This window comes from Oncorhynchus gorbuscha, linkage group LG01, assembly GCF_021184085.1.
Source record: "Oncorhynchus gorbuscha isolate QuinsamMale2020 ecotype Even-year linkage group LG01, OgorEven_v1.0, whole genome shotgun sequence".
Classification (NCBI taxonomy): Eukaryota; Metazoa; Chordata; class Actinopteri; order Salmoniformes; family Salmonidae; genus Oncorhynchus; species Oncorhynchus gorbuscha.
Genome location: NC_060173.1, coordinates 68,548,396 through 68,568,152, shown reverse-complemented (window position 1 = coordinate 68,568,152; position 19,757 = coordinate 68,548,396). Strand labels below are relative to the sequence as shown.

Here is a 19,757-nt window from a genome sequence, read left to right as displayed (position 1 = left end):
TTTTGAAATCTGACACAGCGGTTGCATTAAGGAGAAGTTTATCTAAAGTTTCATGCATAATAGTTGTATGTTTTATCAGTTTATTAAGAGGATTTCTGTAAATTGATGTGGCTCTCTGCAAAATCACCGGATGTTTTGGAAGCAAACCATTACTGAACGTAATGTGCCAATGTAAACTGAGATTTTTGTATATAAATAGGAACTTTATCAAACAAAACATACATGTATTGTGTAACATGAAGTCCTATGAGTTTCATCTGATGAAGATCATCAAAGGTTAGTGATTCATTTTATCTCTATTTCTGCTTTTTGTGACTCCTCTCTTTGGCTGAAAAAGTGTTTTTCTGTGACTTGGTGCAGACCTAACATAATCGTTTGGTGTGCTTTCGTCCTTAAGCCTTTTTAAAATCGGACACTGTGGCTGGATTTACAACTAAAATGGTGTGAAATACTTGTATTTTTGAGGAATTTTAATTATGGGATTTCTTTTGCTTTCAATTTGGCACCTTGCACTTTCACTAGCTGTTGTTGAGGTGGGACGCTACCGTCCCGAATATCCCAGAAAGGTTAAGGGGAAACATTTTAAATGTCTTGGAGTGGCCTAGTCAAAGCCCAGACATCAATTCAATTGAGAATCTGTGGTATGACTTAAAGATTGCTGTACACCAGCGGAACACATCCAACTTGAAGGAGCTGGAGCAGTTTTGCCTTGAAGAATGGGCAAACATCCCAGTGGCTAGAACTTGCCTAGCCATCTTGTCTCAAGAGGACCACAATGGAAATAAGTCCCAGACTTTATTGTGTTATCCTCAATGATTTAACAGTGGAAATAAGTCTGACTTTATTGTGTTATCCTCGATGATTTAACCGTGGAAATAAGTCCCAGACTTTATTGTGTTATCCTCAATGATTTAACAGTGGAAATAAGTCCCAGACTTTATTGTGTTATCCTTGATGATAACAATGGAAATAAGTCCCAGACTTTATTGTGTTATCCTCGATGATTTAACAATGGAAATAAGTCCCAGACTTTATTGTGTTATCCTCGATGATTTAACAATGGAAATAAGTCCCAGACTTTATTGTGTTATCCTCGATGATTTAACAGTGGAAATAAGTCCGACTTTATTGTGTTATCCTTGATGATTTAACAGTGGAAATAAGTCCCAGACTTTATTGTGTTATCCTCGATGATTTAACAGTGGAAATAAGTCCCAGACTTTATTGTGTTATCCTCGATGATTTAACAATGGAAATAAGTCCCAGACTTTATTGTGTGTTACCCACATTAGAAATAAGTCCCAGACTTTGTGTGTTATCCTCAATAATTTAACAGTGGAAATAAGTCTGACTTTATTGTGTTATCCTCAATGATTTAACAATGGAAATAAGTCCCAGACTTTATTGTGTGTTATCCTCAATGGAAATAAGTCCCAGACTTTATTATGTGTTATCCTCAAATGGAAATAAGTCCCAGACTTTCCAACTCACACTGTCGAACACATAGATCCCCTGAACTCAGCTCACTCTCCAGATCTCAATCACCTGAATTCTGATCACCTGTTCACACACCCGTATGTCATTATCACACACTATTTTGTTCAGTTCTTTGCACCCCATCATTGTGAGGTATTGTTTGTTATGATACTGATAAGGGAATTTATATGTTTAAGGTTATGACTAGAGCTCCACCCTGAAACGTAATTATTAGATTATGCAAAATGTATAATGAATAATTATACAAACATAACTATTAAGGTTTGGTCGGGACAAGTAGAAATGTGTGTGTGTGACTAAGAAAACACAGAGAACAATTAAACTATGCATGACCTGACCTGGTTAGAACTCTAAAAAACTTACGACAGGAAAGGGAGTCCTGTCAAGGTCCCTCTAATCTAGGGAGGGAGGGAACAGAATGGAACTGCCAGCTTGATAGTGATAAACGAGGAATGTGGACTGTGGGGAAAGATACAGCCCAGCTACTGTTTGTGTGTCTTTGTGTGCGTGTGATCCCCCTACTGTTTGTGTGACTGTATGTGCGTGTAAGTAGGTAGGGGGTGGGAGTTATAAAAAGACATGTCTTTGCACTTTTGGACTTCAGAACGTTCTCTGAATAAACCGTACGGACCTTTTGCATCAGCTGAGTCTTTTTCTAATTATTATTAAACCCAGGGCCTTACAAACCTCGGGGATTGGTCAAAGCTTAAACAATTGTTTAGGTATCATCATTGGGATTGAAAATTCTCATGACAGATGCACTTTTATTTGTTCCTGTTCCCTGCCTGTACTACGTCATTAGCCTTTACCCCGCCTGTACCGTTACCTGTTTGGACTCCCTGTGTATGACCTTCTGCCTGCCCCTGGACCCAGCTACCTGCCTCCTCCAGTGGTCCTTTACAAATAAACACCTCCTGCGCTTGAAACCAGCTCTCTGTCTCCCATCGTATTCATGACACCAGGCCTAAACCCCGATTGGTTTATATTCAAAATGATCAGATAAAAAGGAACGAAGTTGTACATCAAGCAAGGACTCAAAAATCTTAGAATAAAGAAGGTAGTCTTGAAAAGGGGCAATAGTTGTCAACATCATTTGTATCCCCCACCCTTGTGGAGTGGCAGCACATACACTGATTTCCATTTTGGAATAACAATGTTAAATCAAAACTGTGAGCCACTGAGCCAGCAATAAAGGGAGCTGCACACTTAAGCAGAACAGGCTCCAAATGATCAGCCCCTGTGGATTTTTTTTCCCTCAAATTTGAGCAAAGCATCCAGGACTTTTTTTTATCAGTGAATTTACAAAAATAAATCTCCTGACCAGCATTTTCAGTATCATTCAATAGATTTTCACCATCTACATCCAAACTACTCTTTTCAAGAGCTTGCTTTGAAATACAGTCAAGTATATAGCCCCAAAGATAAAATGGTGATTGAATTATTTAATGATATCAATTTTGTCAGTAATAGGGCCAGAATCTAAATGAATTTATTGGGGGTGAGAAAAGGAGACACAACCCTTCAGTGTACATTCAGATAGTTTATTAACATAATAATCAGATTTAGCTTTTTTAACTAGTTTTACACACAGATTTATCAATCGCCTTAAAGACTGCCAACCTGGGCCCGAGTCTGGGAATCTAGCTTTGGCTCAGGCAGCATCTCTGTTGTGTATGAGTTCAGATAGCTCTGGATGGAACCAAGGACAATAATAATTGAATTATCAGTTTTTTAAAGGGAGTATGTATATCTACAATACAATTGAAAACATTTGAGAAGTGGTTCAGAGCCAAATCCGGGTCAGGTATAGATGCAGTACAATCAAAGTTACCAAAATGAAGGTCACAATAGAAGGCATGTTCATTGAAATGTTTGTTGATAAAACAAGGTCTGGATCTAGGCATCTCTATATCCCTGAAACACACAATGAGACAGTGGTCACTAAATATCCAAAGCAAATACCCCACTCCCAGCATATTTCTCTGTAATATGTGTAAATATGAGGTCAATCAAAGTCGATTTCATAGGGTCCTTTAAGTTTGGACGAATAGGCTTTGTAATCAGCTGAGACAAATTTAGATGAGTACAAAAATCCTTTAAACAGTCAGCATCCTGCGTTCCCCGTGCAATATTAAAATCTCCAGCGATCAACACCTCTGGGGTAGTAAAAATGGCAATTAAATCAGTGAGTTTGTTTAAATCAAATCAAATAAATGTTTATTTGTCACATACACATGGTTAGCAGATGTTAATGCGAGTGTAGCGAAATGCTTGTGCTTCTAGGTCCGACAATGCAGTAATAACCAACAAGTAATCTAGCTAACAATTCCAAAACCACTACCTTATAGACACAAGTGTAAGGGGATAAAGAATATGTACATAAAGATATATGAATGAGTGATGGTACAGAGCGGCATAGGCAAGATACAGTAGATGGTATAGAGTACAGTATATACATATGAGATGAGTATGTAAACAGTGGCATAGTTAAAGTGGCTAGTGATACATGTATTACATAAAGATGCAGTAGATGATATATAGTACAGTATATATGTATACATATGAGATGAATAATGTAGGGTATGTAAACATTATATTAGGTAGCATTGTTTAAAGTGGCTAGTGATATATTTTACATCATTTCCCATCAATTCCCATTATTAAAGTGGCTGGAATTGAGTCCGTGTGTTGGCAGCAGCCACTCAATGTTAGTGGTGGCTGTTTAACAGTCTGATGGCCTTGAGATAGAAGCTGTTTTTCAGTCTCTCGGTCCCAGCTTTGATGCACCTGTACTGATCTCGCCTTCTGGATGATAGCGGGGTGAACAGGCAGTGGCTCGGGTGGTTGTTTTCCTTGATGATCTTTATGACCTTCCTGTAACATCGGCTGGTGTAGGTGTCCTGGAGGGCAGGTAGTTTGCCCCCGGTGATGCGTTGTGCAGACCTCACTACCCTCTGGAGAGCCTTACGGTTGTGGGCGGAGCAGTTGCCGTACCAGGCGGTGATGCAGCCGCCAGGATGCTCTCGATTGTGCATATGTAGAAGTTTGTGAGTGCTTTTGGTGACAAGCCAAATTTCTTCAGCCTCCTGAGGTTGAAGAGGCGCTGCTGCGCCTTCTTCACGATGCTGTCTGTGTGGGTGGACCAATTCAGTTTGTCTGTGATGTGTACGCAGAGGAACTTAAAACTTACTACCCTCTCCACTACTGTTCCATCGATGTGGATAGGGGGGTGTTCCCTCTGCTGTTTCCTGAAGTCCACAATCATCTCCTTAGTTTTGTTGACGTTGAGTGTGAGGTCATTTTCCTGACACCACACTCCGAGGGCCCTCACCTCCTCCCTGTAGGCCGTCTCGTCATTGTTGGTAATCAGTACACATTAGTACATACTTCTTGGTGGAGGGTGGGATATAGATTCCTATAACTGTTATTTTTGAGTTTGAAGACTGAAGACTTAAACTGAAGACTTTAAAGGCAACAATTGAAATTGTTTAAGACTGGAGGTAGCCTTCAACAGAGACACATAAAGAAGATTATTTATGTAAATAGCAGCACCACCACCTTTGCCTTTCCAGCCCTAAACACATTGTAACCATCCATAGAAACGTCAGAGTCCAGGGTTTTATCAGTTAACCAGGTTTCAGATCAAATACAAATATCAGTGTCTGCCTGAGAGGCCCAGATCTTGACTTGATCGATATTAGATAATACTGTAGACTACGAATGTTAAGATGTCAAAATGTAAAACCTTTTCTGCATTTAAAATCAATACAAATCAAATTAAATTGAGTTTTCAGAACAACAGGAGACTCAAAGATTGGATTATACCTATTAGGAAAAGAAAAACAAAGTAGGAATATCAATTACATGTCATGTTTTGTCTTATATTGTCTTGTCATTTTGCTTTTCCTTCTGTTCGTTTTCCCCCTGCTGGTCTTTTTAGGTTCGTTCCCCTTTTTCTCTCTCCCTCTCTCTCTCTCTTCTCTCTATCGTTCCGTTCCTGCTCCCAGCTGTTCCTATTCCCCTAATCAATCATTTAGTCTTCCCACACCTGTTCCATATCTATTTACCGCTCCGATTTGTCTAGGAGTATTGCTATTTCCTTAAACTGGATTAAAGACTCTGTTTTCGCCAAGTCGCTTTTGGGTCCTCATTCACCTGCATAACAGAAGGATCCGACCAAAGAATGGACCCAGCGACTACAGACGCTCGTAACACTGCCGTCGAGATCCAAGGAGCCATGCTCGGCAGACACGAGCAGGAATTGTCTGCTGCTCGCCATGCCGTGGAGAACCTGGCCGCTCAGGTTTCCGACCTCTCTGGACAGTTCCAGAGTCTTCGTCTCGTGCCACCTGTTACTTCCTGGCCTGCCGAGCCTCCGGAACCTAGGGTTAATAACCCACCTTGCTACTCCGGGCAGCCCACGGAGTGCCGCTCCTTTCTCACCCAGTGTGATATTGTGTTCTCTCTCCAACCCAACACATACTCTAGAGAGAGAGCTCGGGTTGCTTACGTCATTTCACTCCTTACTGGCCGGGCTCGAGAGTGGGGCACAGCTATCTGGGAGGCAAGGGCTGATTGCTCTAACAATTACCAGAACTTTAAAGAGGAGATGATTCGGGTTTTTGACCGTTCAGTTTTTGGTAGGGAGGCTTCTAGGGCCCTGGCTTCCCTATGCCAAGGTGATCGATCCATAACGGATTACTCTATTGAGTTTCGCACTCTTGCTGCCTCTAGTGACTGGAACGAGCCGGCGCTGCTCGCTCGTTTTCTGGAGGGACTCCACGCAGTGGTTGAAGATGAGATTCTCTCCCGGGAGGTTCCTTCAAGTGTGGACTCTTTGATTGCTCTCGCCATCCGCATAGAACGACGGGTAGATCTTCGTCACCAGGCTCGTGGAAGAGAGCTCGCGTCAACGGTGTTTCCCTGCTCCGCATCGCAACCATCTCCCTCCTCTGGCTCAGAGACTGAGCCCATGCAGCTGGGAGGTATTCGCATCTCGACTAAGGAGAGGGAACGGAGGATCACCAACCGCCTGTGCCTCTATTGCGGACTTGCTGGACATTTTGTTAATTCATGTCCAGTAAAAGCCAGAGCTCATCAGTAAGCGGAGGGCTACTGGTGAGCGCTACTACTCAGGTCTCTCCATCTAGATCCTGTACTACTTTGTCGGTCCATCTACGCTGGACCGGTTCGGGTGCTACATGCAGTGCCTTGATAGACTCTGGGGCTGAGGGTTGTTTCATGGACGAAGCATGGGCTCGGAAACATGACATTCCTTTCAGAGAGTTAGACAAGCCTACACCCATGTTCGCCTTAGATGGTAGTCATCTTCCCAGTATCAGATTTGAGACACTACCTTTAACCCTCACAGTATCTGGTAACCACAGTGAGACTATTTCTTTTTGATTTTTCGTTCACCTTTTACACCTGTTGTTTTGGGTCATCCCTGGCTAGTATGTCATAATCCTTCTATTAATTGGTCTAGTAATTCTATCCTATCCTGGAACGTTTCTTGTCATGTGAAGTGTTTAATGTCTGCCATCCCTCCCGTTTCTTCTGTCCCCACTTCTCAGGAGGAACCTGGCGATTTGACAGGAGTGCCTGAGGAATATCATGATCTGCGCACGGTCTTCAGTCGGTCCCGAGCCAACTCCCTTCCTCCTCACCGGTCGTATGATTGTAGTATTGATCTCCTTCCGGGGACCACTCCTCCTCGGGGTAGACTATACTCTCTGTCGGCTCCCGAACGTAAGGCTCTCGAGGATTATTTGTCTGTGTCTCTTGACGCCGGTACCATAGTGCCTTCTTCCTCTCCGGCCGGGCGGGGTTTTTTTGTTAAGAAAAAGGACGGTACTCTGCGCCCCTGCGTGGATTATCGAGGCTGAATGACATAACGGTTAAGAATCGTTATCCGCTTCCCCTTATGTCATCAGCCTTCGAGATTCTGCAGGGAGCCAGGTGCTTTACTAAGTTGGACCTTCGTAACGCTTACCATCTCGTGCGCATCAGAGAGGGGGACGAGTGGAAAACGGCGTTTAACACTCCGTTAGGGCATTTTGAGTACCGGGTTCTGCCGTTTGGTCTCGCCAATGCGCCAGCTGTTTTTCAGGCATTAGTTAATGATGTTCTGAGAGACATGCTGAACATCTTTGTTTTTGTCTATCTTGACGATATCCTGATTTTTTCACCGTCACTCGAGATTCATGTTCAGCACGTTCGACGTGTTCTACAGCGCCTTTTAGAGAATTGTCTCTACGTGAAGGCTGAGAAGTGCTCTTTTCATGTCTCCTCCGTTACTTTTCTCGGTTCCGTTATTTCCGCTGAAGGCATTCAGATGGATTCCGCTAAGGTCCAAGCTGTCAGTGATTGGCCCGTTCCAAGGTCACGTGTCGAGTTGCAGCGCTTTCTAGGTTTCGCTAATTTCTATCGGCGTTTCATTCGTAATTTCGGTCAAGTTGCTGCCCCTCTCACAGCTCTTACTTCTGTCAAGACGTGTTTTAAGAGGTCCGGTTCCGCCCAGGGAGCTTTTGATCTTCTAAAAGAACGTTTTACGTCCGCTCCTATCCTCGTTACTCCTGACGTCACTAGACAATTCATTGTCGAGGTTGACGCTTCAGAGGTAGGCGTGGGAGCCATTCTATCCCAGCGCTTCCAGTCTGACGATAAGGTTCATCCTTGCGCTTATTTTTCTCATCGCCTGTCGCCATCTGAACGCAACTATGATGTGGGTAACCGCGAACTGCTCGCCATCCGCTTAGCCCTAGGCGAATGGCGACAGTGGTTGGAGGGGGCGACCGTTCCTTTTGTCGTTTGGACAGACCATAAGAACCTTGAGTACATCCGTTCTGCCAAACGACTTAATGCTCGTCAAGCTCGTCAAGCTCGTTGGGCGTTGTTTTTCGCTCGTTTCGAGTTTGTGATTTCTTACCGTCCGGGTAGCAAGAACACCAAGCCTGATGCCTTATCCCGTCTTTTTAGTTCTTCTGTGGCTTCTACTGATCCCGAGGGGATTCTTCCTTATGGGCGTGTTGTCGGGTTGACAGTCTGGGGAATTGAAAGACAGGTTAAGCAAGCACTCACGCACACTGCGTCGGCGCGCGCTTGTCCTAGTAACCTTCTTTTCGTTCCTGTTTCCACTCGTCTGGCTGTTCTTCAGTGGGCTCACTCTGCCAAGTTAGCTGGTCATCCCGGTGTTCGAGGCACTCTTGCGTCTATTCGCCAGCGCTTTTGGTGGCCGACTCAGGAGCGTGACACGCGCCGTTTCGTGGCTGCTTGTTCGGACTGCGCGCAGACTAAGTCAGGTAACTCTCCTCCTGCCGGTCGTCTCAGACCGCTCCCCCATTCCTTCTCGACCATGGTCTCACATCGCCCTAGACTTCATTACCGGTCTGCCTTTGTCTGCGGGGAAGACTGTGATTCTTACGGTTGTCGATAGGTTCTCTAAGGCGGCACATTTCATTCCCCTCGCTAAACCTCCTTCCGCTAAGGAGACGGCACAAATCATCATCGAGAATGTGTTCAGAATTCATGGCCTCCCGTTAGACGCCGTTTCAGACAGAGGCCCGCAATTCACGTCACAGTTGTGGAGGGAGTACTGTCGTCTGATTGGTGCGTCCGTCAGTCTCTCTTCCGGGTTTCATCCCCAGTCGCATACTACGCAGCCTTTCTTTCAGAAACCCTGCGTCTTGGGCAGAACAGCTCCCCTGGGCAGAATACGCTCACAACTCGCTTCCTTCGTCTGCTACCGGGTTATCTCCGTTTCAGAGTAGTCTGGGTTACCAGCCTCCTCTGTTCTCATCCCAGCTTGCCGAGTCCAGCGTTCCCTCCGCTCAAGCGTTTGTCCAACGTTGTGAGCGCACCTGGAGGAGGGTGAGGTCTGCACTTTGCCGTTACAGGGCACAGACTGTGAGAGCCGCCAATAAACGTAGGATTAAGAGTCCTAGGTATTGTTGCGGCCAGAGAGTGTGGCTTTCCACTCGCAACCTTCCTCTTACGACAGCCTCTCGTAAGTTGACTCCGCGGTTCATTGGTCCGTTCCGTGTCTCCCAGGTCGTCAATCCTGTCGCTGTGCGACTGCTTCTTCCGCGACATCTTCGTCGCGTCCATCCTGTCTTCCATGTCTCCTGTGTCAAGCCCTTTCTTCGCACCCCCGTTCGTCTTCCCTCCCCCTCCCGTCCTTGTCGAGAGCGCACCTATTTACAAGGTACGTAGGATCATGGACATGCGTTCTCGGGGACGGGGTCACCAATACTTAGTGGATTGGGAGGGTTACGGTCCTGAGGAGAGGAGTTGGGTTCCGTCTCGGGACGTGCTGGACCGTTCACTGATTGATGATTTCCTCCGTTGCCGCCAGGATTCCTCCTCGAGTGCGCCAGGAGGCGCTCGGTGAGTGGGGGGGTACTGTCATGTTTTGTCTTATATTGTCTTGACATTTTGCTTTTCCTTCTGTTCGTTTTCCCCCTGCTGGTCTTTTTAGGTTCGTTCCCCTTTTTCTCTCTCCCAATCTCTCTCTCTTCTCTCTATCGTTCCGTTCCTGCTCCCAGCTGTTCCTATTCCCCTAATCAATCATTTAGTCTTCCCACACCTGTTCCCTATCTTTTCCCCTGATTAGAGTCCCTATTTCTCCCCTTGTTTTCCGTTTCTGTCCTGTCGGATCCTTGTCTATTGTTCACCGTGCTGTGTCTTTGTATCGCCCTGTCGTGTCGTGTTTCCCTCAGATGCTGCGTGGTGAGCAGGTGTCTGAGTCTGCTACGGTCAAGTGCCTTCCCGAGGCAACCTGCAGTTTATTATCGAGTCTCCAGTCAGTTCTCGTGATTACGAGTGAAATTGTTTTTATGCTTTATTTACCGCTCCGATTTGTCTAGGAGTATTGCTATTTCCTTAAACTGGATTAAAGACTCTGTTTTCGCCAAGTCGCTTTTGGGTCCTCATTCACCTGCATAACATTACATTTCTCCGGTTAGCACCATTAGGCATGTCACCACGTTCAGATACAACATGTGGAACTCTCACAGTGACCAAAGAGGAGAGAGTAAAAACTGACTTAAATGTAATGCTAATATTGTCCTCACATCATACTGTGATCATACTGTCATCATTGTTCGGTAAGATAATATAACATAAAAACAACAAGACAATATAAGATAACACAAACCAGCACAGTCACAGTGGAGAACCATACAGTCACCATCGGTTAGTTAGACTGCGTTTAACCCTGTACCCAACAAAATATGACACGACAAAAAAACGACACAACACATCTCTGTCAGGACGACAGCGTTGACTGCATAACACAGGACAGCGCAACACACCAAGGTGCTCGCCACCCGTTTCAATAACTAATAGTACACCGTCCACCCAGCAGATGGCACTGTCACCTAAGGAAATAGCAGAGAACAGTCTACACTGCAGTGTTTGGCTGCAGATGTGTTCTGAAAACTGTTAAAAGAGCATCCCTCTTCTCAATTACCCCCCTAGCTAACCAACTCAATTGTCTTCTTCCTCATACCGATATGCTTTATACATCCAGACACATGAAAAGAGATTAGGTGAATAGGGCCCATGAACCAAAACACGCTTGCATCACGTGAAGGAAGTCATGTTGGCCTTCATCCAGATACCGAGTGAAAAGTACCCTAATCTCAAATCAACCCAAAGCCCCTACCATCTAGATTCTAGATGCAAGGCACTTATGGAGATCTGACAGGATTGGATAGGGGTCCGTAAACATGGCCTATCAGAGGGCAAGATGGAGCTGCCACCATATTTCTTACAGCTATCAAATCCTCTCAGATCTACACAAGTACCTAGGGGGGGAGACACAAGGGGCTGATTTGGGATTCAGAAGGTTAGAGTACAATGATATATTGGTACACAAAATGCTCCGCTAGGAAAGCTGTATGATGAATTGATTGATTTTATTAGATGAATTAAAACATGCTAAAAAAAACATTTTTTAAAGCTCATCGTGTGCCGGCAGGCTCAGACAATATCAATGATAGGAGCATGCTGCGTAAATGGACAATTAGACATAGCCGGGGGATGTAGGGGTGCTGCAGGACCCCCTGATAAATAAAAGTTACAAAAAATCTTTGTTTCACTGAACATGTCATACAAATAAAGGCATTTTAATTTATATGAAGAGAGCCTTATTCCTCCTTTCTATTTGATGATCAATTTACCCCTTTAACCAAATAGCACATTCTATCTACAAAGACCTACTGTCTACCCTAGCAGTGCTGCCCCCTTCTTCATATTTTTATATAAGAATATAAGATACTTCATAAAGTGAAGGTAATAATGGCACTGAGTGTACAAAACAGTAATATTCAGTTGCACCCCCTTTTGCCCTCAGAACAACCTCAATTTGTCAGGGCATGGACTACACAGTGCCAAAAGCGTTCCACAGGGATGCTGGCCCATTGTGACTCCAATGCTTCCCACAGTTCTGTCGAATTGGCTGGATGTCCTTTGGGTGGTGGACCATTCTTGATACACCCCGAAACTGTTGAGTGTGAAAAACCCAGCAGCGTTGCAGTTCTTGACACACTCAAACCGGTGAGCTTTGCACCTACTACTTTGGATTTTAAATGATACAAAATGCAGAATGTCAGTTTTAATTTGAGGGTATTTCCATCCATATTGGGTTAGCAGTTTAGAAATTACAACACTTTTTGTGCATATTCCTCCCATTTTAGGGAACCAAAAGTATTGGGACAAAATCACATATCTGTATTAAAGTAGTGAAAAGTTCAGTATTTTGTCCTATATTCCTCGCACGGGTTTCATATTATTTTGCACCCAATAGAAATTAAAGGTAAATTTGTAGTGTCATTTTGGAGTCACAGGTATAGAATATGTTTCTACACTTCTACATTAACGTGAATGCTACCATGATTATAGATGATCCTGAATTAATTGTGAATCATGATGTTAGAGAAAGCTACAGAAGCACAAATATCATACCCCCCCCCAAAAAAATATTGGGGGTATGATATTTGAGTCTAACTTTCTCAGTCATAATTATTCACCATTCATTCAGGATTATCAGTAATCATGGTAGCATTCACATATTCTATTATTATTTACAAATAATGATTATTCGTATATTATTTCCAAAATGACACAATACATTATTTACCATTCATTTCTGGCGGGTAAGAGCGTTGGGCCAGTAACCGAAAGGTTGCTGGATCGAATCCACCGAGCTGACAAGGTAAAAATATGTCATTCTTCCCCTGAGCAAGGCTGTCAACCCACTATTCCCCGGGCGCGTGGATGTCGATTAAGGTTGCCCCCCCGCACCTCTCTGATTCAAAGGGGTTGGGTTAAATGCGAAAAACACATTTTAGTTGAATGCATTCAGTTGTACAACTGACTAGGTATCCCCCTTTTCTATGTACATAAAGTGTTGTAATTTCTAAACGGTTCACCCGATATGGATGAAATGATTTGTATCATTTCAAATCCAAAGTGCTGGAGTACAGAGCCAAAACAACAACAAAAAACGTCATTGTCCCAATACTTTTGGAGCTCACGGTTGGTGCCAAAAGGCCTTTATTTGAAATTACGCAATACTGTACAAACAAACCAAAATGGATTTATATGCCATAGTTGATCAAATATATCTGATATTTCTGCCCACACAATTCCACACACATAAATGAATTTAATCTGAAAGAACATTCACAGTCATGTACCAACATATGTCCTTTCACCCTTTATTTATAACTATATTCCTTTGGGTTGTTCTACTACAGAACATGAAACCTGGATTCAAATAGAATTAAGTGGTTATAAGCAAACTGACAGTAAGTGTACAATGAAACACTGGAGACTGGGAGAGACACAGGCACAATTAACAAAGACAACAGGGGAATCACATGGAATTATAGCTATAAAGTTCAAGCATTTCAATCATCATATTTCATAAATTAAAGTTATAGCGACAACATACAAATAATGTGTATCCATTGTTTTGGTGCGGTATTGTATAGCTATATTGTAATAAAATAATCTCCTAAAACGATATAATAGCAAGATGACACAACGTCCTGTAGCTTGTAGACTTAGATCATTTATATGACTCTCATTTTGTATTTCCAGATAATCACTCCCTGACATTCACAACTAAAAGGACAGTGATGCTAATCAAACGTTGTCGTGACAGGGTACCACATAGAGATTCTGTTTAATGGACACTATAAAAACTTCCTGCATAGAAAAAAATCAGCATGGAAAAGTACAGATGTCAATGGTACTCTAAAATCAGTGGTTCCAAAACTCTGCATTGAGGTATTGACCCTTGTTTGATGTTCCACCAAACCAGTGGAGAACGACTGCCCCCTCTCATTGAAGCCACAAAGTTCAAGGTCGACCGCAATACTGCAGGCATTGTTTGCAGAAAACAGGATCTCCACTTACAGTGAATGGGAAAAGGGCAATCTTTGTGAAGACAATCATGGTACCAATAATTGCTTCTATTACACCAGATGTGTGTCCTTGATCCAATTGTTTTAAAATCGCACACAGAAGAAGTTATAAGGACAAATGACCCCCACGATGAAATCGGGAAGGGGAGGGGGGACTCTGGATCTGTCTCCGTCTGTTATGCAATATCTCAAACAGCACTGGCCAGATTTGGACAAAACTTATTGAATGATGCGTCTTGCCATAGAGATCAGTAATTTACAAAATTACACTGATTGGCCAGATGGTGGCGCTACAACAAGCAATTGAAAATGCAATCTTTGAATGGTCACACCGCTAACCCCATTTGACCTAAAGTCATGAAATTCGGGACATAGGTCGCTCTCCTCACAAGGAAAAAATTTGCCTCAGGGAGCCATAACGTCTGCCATGATGGATTTTCCTCAATTTAGAATTTTGTGAGAAAAAAAATTAAAACGCTACTCCTCAAGCACCGGATGACCGATTTGCACGAAACTTGACCTTAAAACGCTACTCCTCAGGCACCGAATGACCGATCTGCAAGAAACTTGACCTTAAAACGCTACTCCTCAGGCACCGAATGACCGATCTGCAAGAAACCTGACCTTAAAACGCTACTCCTCAGGCACCGAATGACCGATCTGCAAGAAACCTCGACCTTAAAACGCTACTCCTCAGGCACCGAATGACCGATCTGCACGAAACTAGACCTTAAAACGCTACTCCTCTGGCACCAAATGACCGATCTGCAAGAAACTTGACCTTAAAACGCTACTCCTCTGGCACCGAATGACCGAACTGCACGAAACTTGACCTGAAAACGCTACTCCTCTGGCACCGAATGACCAATCTGCACGAAACTTGACCTTAAAACGCTACTCCTCAGGCACCGAATGACCGATCTGTACGAAACTTGACCTTAAAACGCTACTCCTCAGGCACCGAATGACCGATCAGCACGAAACTAGACCTTAAAACGCTACTCCTCTGGCACCAAATGACCGATCTGCACGAAACTTGACCTGAAAACGCTACTCCTCTGGCACCGAATGACCAATCTGCACGAAACTTGACCTTAAAATGCTACTCCTCAGGCACCGAATGACCGATCTGTACGAAACTTGACCTTAAAACGCTACTCCTCAGGCACCGAATGACCGATCAGCACGAAACTAGACCTTAAAACGCTAATCCTCTGGCACCGAATGACCGATCTGCACGAAACTTGACCTTAGAACGCTACTCCTCTGGCATCGAATGACCGTTCTGCACGAAACATGACCTTAAAACGCTACTCTCCTCTGGCACCGAATGACCGATCTGCACGAAACATCATTGGGAAAAGGTCCCTCAACGCATTCCTTTCCAGACTAGTAGCTAAAACAACTTTGCCGCTATTGACCAATAAACATTCACACGGGCATGGTCTGGCACATAAATGCATATAAATCAGTTAAGAAAATCCGTATTGTAACAATATTTGGTACACATGTTGCAAACACTGTTTAAACTCAACATATGCAAGAACAATCATATCGACTACACGGTGGCGCAATAACAGGTACATGTTTATATCTCTTGATCTGTTTGACTAAGTGATTAAATTTGGCACCCATGCTCAGGGATATGAGTCTAGCTTACCCACACGATTTATCAGACACCACTGGCCCGAGTTTGACTAAACTTGGGTGAATGATGCATCTTGCTACATAGATCCGCCATTTCCAAAATTACACTGATTGGCCAAAGGGTGCACTGTAGTAATCACGTGTATGTGCATAAGTCACACACAAAATCTCAGATACCACTTGCCCGATTTTGATGAAACTTGGGTGAATGATGAGTCTTGCCACACAGATCCATCACTTACAAAATTACACGGATTGGCCCAAGGGGGACGACTTGTTTATTGTTGCCTCGTTTTAGTTGCGAATTGCAGCCTGCAGTATCCCGGTCGGACTTTAACCTTTGATACTCAATGAGATGGGGAAGCACTGAGCTATCCTGCAATATCACTTCCTGGAGTAGCTCATACTGCGTATGTTATGTATTCTATAGACGCCACCTTAACTGACTTTTTGGGCTTCAAATGGGCTATTGAGTCTTCACATAGGAATTCATGGTGTCATGGGATTGGCTTTGTACATTCATATAGAGTCTTTAAACCAAACAGCTAAAGCGTTGTTTCTAACAATCAACGTTCTTGAAATGGCCTTAACTGCAAACCGAGAGACATTTTCCTGTGTCTACAAGCCACCATTTTGAGAAAAAACTGATCATAACGTCCCACAGATGTAAGATGGCTGCTGATGGAGAGACTTGCGAGGAGGATGTCCACGCTGTCACTTCCCCAATCAGTCAAGTATGAATGGGATATGCTTGAAAAAACCTTGAAAGAACGTTTCAAGAAATGTTTCAACCACCAGAGTACTGTGTTGACACTGAGCGCTCAGAGCTATAGTTGTCTATCCTAGTTCTCGTTCGATATGTGAGCGTGGTTGAATTTTCTGAGTTTTCCCTTTAAATATCTATGAGGTCATCACCGCTCTCGTCACTCTCAACGGTCAGCTGACGCGTCCACCATTTCTTGACCTCTGACCCAGAGGAGGCTTCGTCACTCACAGGGTTCATCTTACACACCATGGACTTGACACTGGTACGACCTGGACAGATAGAGAGAGAAGAGACAGTATGTGAGAATCTGTTGGCATACAGCATTGCTCCAATGTTATTTTTCTAGATTCCTAGGCTTTAGTCATGCAGATGACATGGTTCGACACACATTGACACTGGTCAGTCACATTGGTTTCGTGAGCACAGAGTTGATCTTTGTTGACACTGCACACACACACGAGCGCACATACACAAACGTGACTGACCTGCAGGTAGTCTCCACTGGCCCAGTTTCCTCTGAGGGCGTTCTGAGGAGTCCTGTCTGTATCCCCCACGGTCTGACAGAGTAGGACTCAGCAGCTGTTGGAGACCACTCAACTACAGGTAGGTAGGTGTAGAAAAGATTTATAGTACATGTATGAAACATTGTACAATTTCCTGTTATGAGCATTCACCCAAAAAATTGTACTGCGAGTTTATCACCTGGCATATAAGTACCTACTACAGACTGTACAGAAAAACTTACCATATAAACTCTACCATCTTTTCCATCTTGCTGGTGTGAGGTTTGTGTGGTTCAATTAATGTTTGTGCGTGTGTGTGTGGTTGTGTGCGCGCGTGTGTGTACCTCTGGTTGTGTTGAATGGTCCTGGTTAGCGTTGATGTCCTCACTAGGCAGGGTGGTCTGTATGCTGGGGGGGTTGAGGAAGCGACTGAGCTCCTGCTGCTGGCTCTCTCTCAGGCTGTGGATGATGCTGCACGACTGCTGCTGCTTCTGTAGCAGGAGAGGCAGGGAGAAAGAGTCCTTAAAGGATACTATACAGCACAGAACAAACCACAAAAGCTATGGAACAGTGTATACAAACACGACTTCTGTGTATTCTGTAGGGGAAGTGACAGGAGAGTGGATCCTCACAAAACAGAACAATTGGTTCTCTCAAAATACAAAACTACACAAGTGGAAATTCCTTCAAGCATGACTGTTGCTGTTACTGTAGGAGAGCGAGTGCAGTGGGTCCTCACAAAACACCTTGCAGCACAAGGCAGTAAGTCCACAAGAACAATCAACTCAATTGGTGTGTGTTTGTGTGTGTATATACAGTTGAAGTCGGAAGTTTACATACACCTTAGCCAAATACATTTAAAGTCAGATTTTCACAATTCCTGAGATTTAATCCTCATAAAAATTCCTTGTTTTAGGTCAGTTAGGGTCACCACTTTATTTTAAGAACGTGAAATGTCAGAATAATAGTAGAGAGAATGATTTATTTCAGCTTTTATTTCTTTCATCACATTCCCAGTGGGTCAGAAGTTTACATACATTCAATTAGTATTTGGTAGCATTGGCTTTAAATTGTTTAACTTGAGTCAAATGTTTTGGGTAGCCGTCCACAAGCATCCCACAATAAGTTGGGTGAATTTTGGCCAATTCCTCCTGACAGAGCTGGTGTAACTGAGTCAGGTTTGTAGGCCTCCTTGCTTGCAAACGCTTTTTCAGTTCTGCCCACAAATGTTCTATAGGATTGAGGTCAGGGCTTTGTGATGGCCATTCAAATACCTCAACTTTATTGTCCTTAAGTCATTTTGTCACAACTTTAGAAGTACGCTTGGGGTCATTGTCCATTTGGAAGACCCATTTGTGACCAAGCTTTAACTGATGTCTTGAGATGTTGCGTCAATATATCCACATCATTTTCCAACCTCATGATGCCATCTATTTTGTGAAGTGCACCAGTTCCTCCTGCAGCAAAGCACTCCCACCACATGATGCTGCCACCCGTGTGCTTCACGGTTGGGATAGTGTTCTTCGGCTTGTCTCCCCCTTTTTCCTCCAAACATAACGATGGTCATTATGGCCAAACCGTTCTATTTTTGTTTCATCAGACCAGAGGAACTTTCTCCAAAAAGTATGATCTTTCTCCCCATGTGCAGTTACAAACTGTAGTCTGGCTTTCTTTATGGCAGTTTTGGAGCAGTGGCTTCTTCCTTGCTGAGCGGCCTTTCAGGTTATGTGGATATAGGACTCGTTTTACTGTGGATATAGATACTTTGTACCTGTTTCCTCCAGCATCTTCACAAGGTCCTTTGCTGTTGTTCTGGGATTGATTTGCAATTTTTGCACCAAAGTATGTTCATCTCTAGGAAACAGAATACGTCTCCTTCCTGAGCGGTATGACGGCTGGAAATTGCTCCCAAGGATGAACAAAACTTGTGGAGATCTACAATGTTTTTCTGATATCTTGGCTGATTTCCTTTGATTTTCCCATGATGTCAAGCAAAGAGGCCCTGAGTTTGAAGATAGGCCTTGAAATACTTCCACAGGTACACCTCCAATTGACTCAAATGATGTCAATTAGCCTATCAGAAGTTGCTGAAGCCATGACATAGTTTTCTGGAATTTTCCAAGCTGTTTAAAGGCATAGTCAACTTAGTATATGTAAACTTCTGTCCTACTGGAATTGTGATACAGTGAATTTTAAGTAAAATAATCTGTCTGTAAACCGTTGTTGGAAAAATTATAATATATACTGTATATACACAGTACGAGTCAAAAGTTTGGACACACCTACTCATTCCAGGGTTTTTCTTTATTTGTACTATTTTCTGCATTGTAGAATAATAGTGAAGGCATTAAAACTATGAAATAACACATATGGAATCATATAGTAACCAAAAAAGAGACACTACATGATCCACCACCCAAAGCACATCCAGCCAACTTGACAACTGTGGAAAGCATTGGAGTCAACATGGGCCAGCATCCCTGTGGAATGCCCGGACGAATGATGCGGTGCTTAAGGCAAAAGGAGGGGGGAGGGGGTGCAAGTCAATAAAGTATGGTGTTCTTAATGTTTGGATCTCTCTTACAGCACGGATGCGTTTGAGGCACTTCTTGAGCCACATGCGTATGGTCTGCTTGGCCACCTCTTCTTCTATGGTGTACTCCAGCTGCTCTCTAGCCAGCAGCTCCTCCAGCTGTAGAGACTTCCTGATATCCACTGAACGGTATGACAACATACTGCAGAAACACAGGAGGACATGGAAGAGAAAGAAGAGAAGAATGACGTAACTGTGGGCTAAAATAACTGTGGGCTAAAAATACATCCTAATAAACGACAACTATATAATGTTTTACAAGAACTAAATAGGACTACAGAACAATATGAAAACACACTGTGGGAAGCAATACAGCCCCC

At 43.5% G+C, this 19,757-nt stretch overlaps 1 protein-coding gene across 3 annotated transcripts in view; it reads right to left on the bottom strand.

Moving 5' to 3' along the window:
- Positions 1-13,021: 13,021 nt before the first annotated feature.
- Positions 13,022-19,757, bottom strand: part of nalcn (sodium leak channel, non-selective) — a 286,480-nt gene continuing 279,744 nt past the window's right edge. For all 3 annotated transcript variants that reach the window (XM_046358989.1, XM_046359008.1, XM_046358998.1), the window contains 4 exons: positions 19,429-19,579; positions 17,189-17,335; positions 16,827-16,938; positions 13,022-16,610 (listed from right to left, as the gene is read on the bottom strand). In XM_046358989.1, coding sequence (XP_046214945.1) covers positions 16,468-16,610; positions 16,827-16,938; positions 17,189-17,335; positions 19,429-19,579 — 553 coding nt within the window. In that variant the 3' untranslated portion in view covers positions 13,022-16,467. The remainder of the gene's footprint in view (positions 16,611-16,826; positions 16,939-17,188; positions 17,336-19,428; positions 19,580-19,757) is intronic.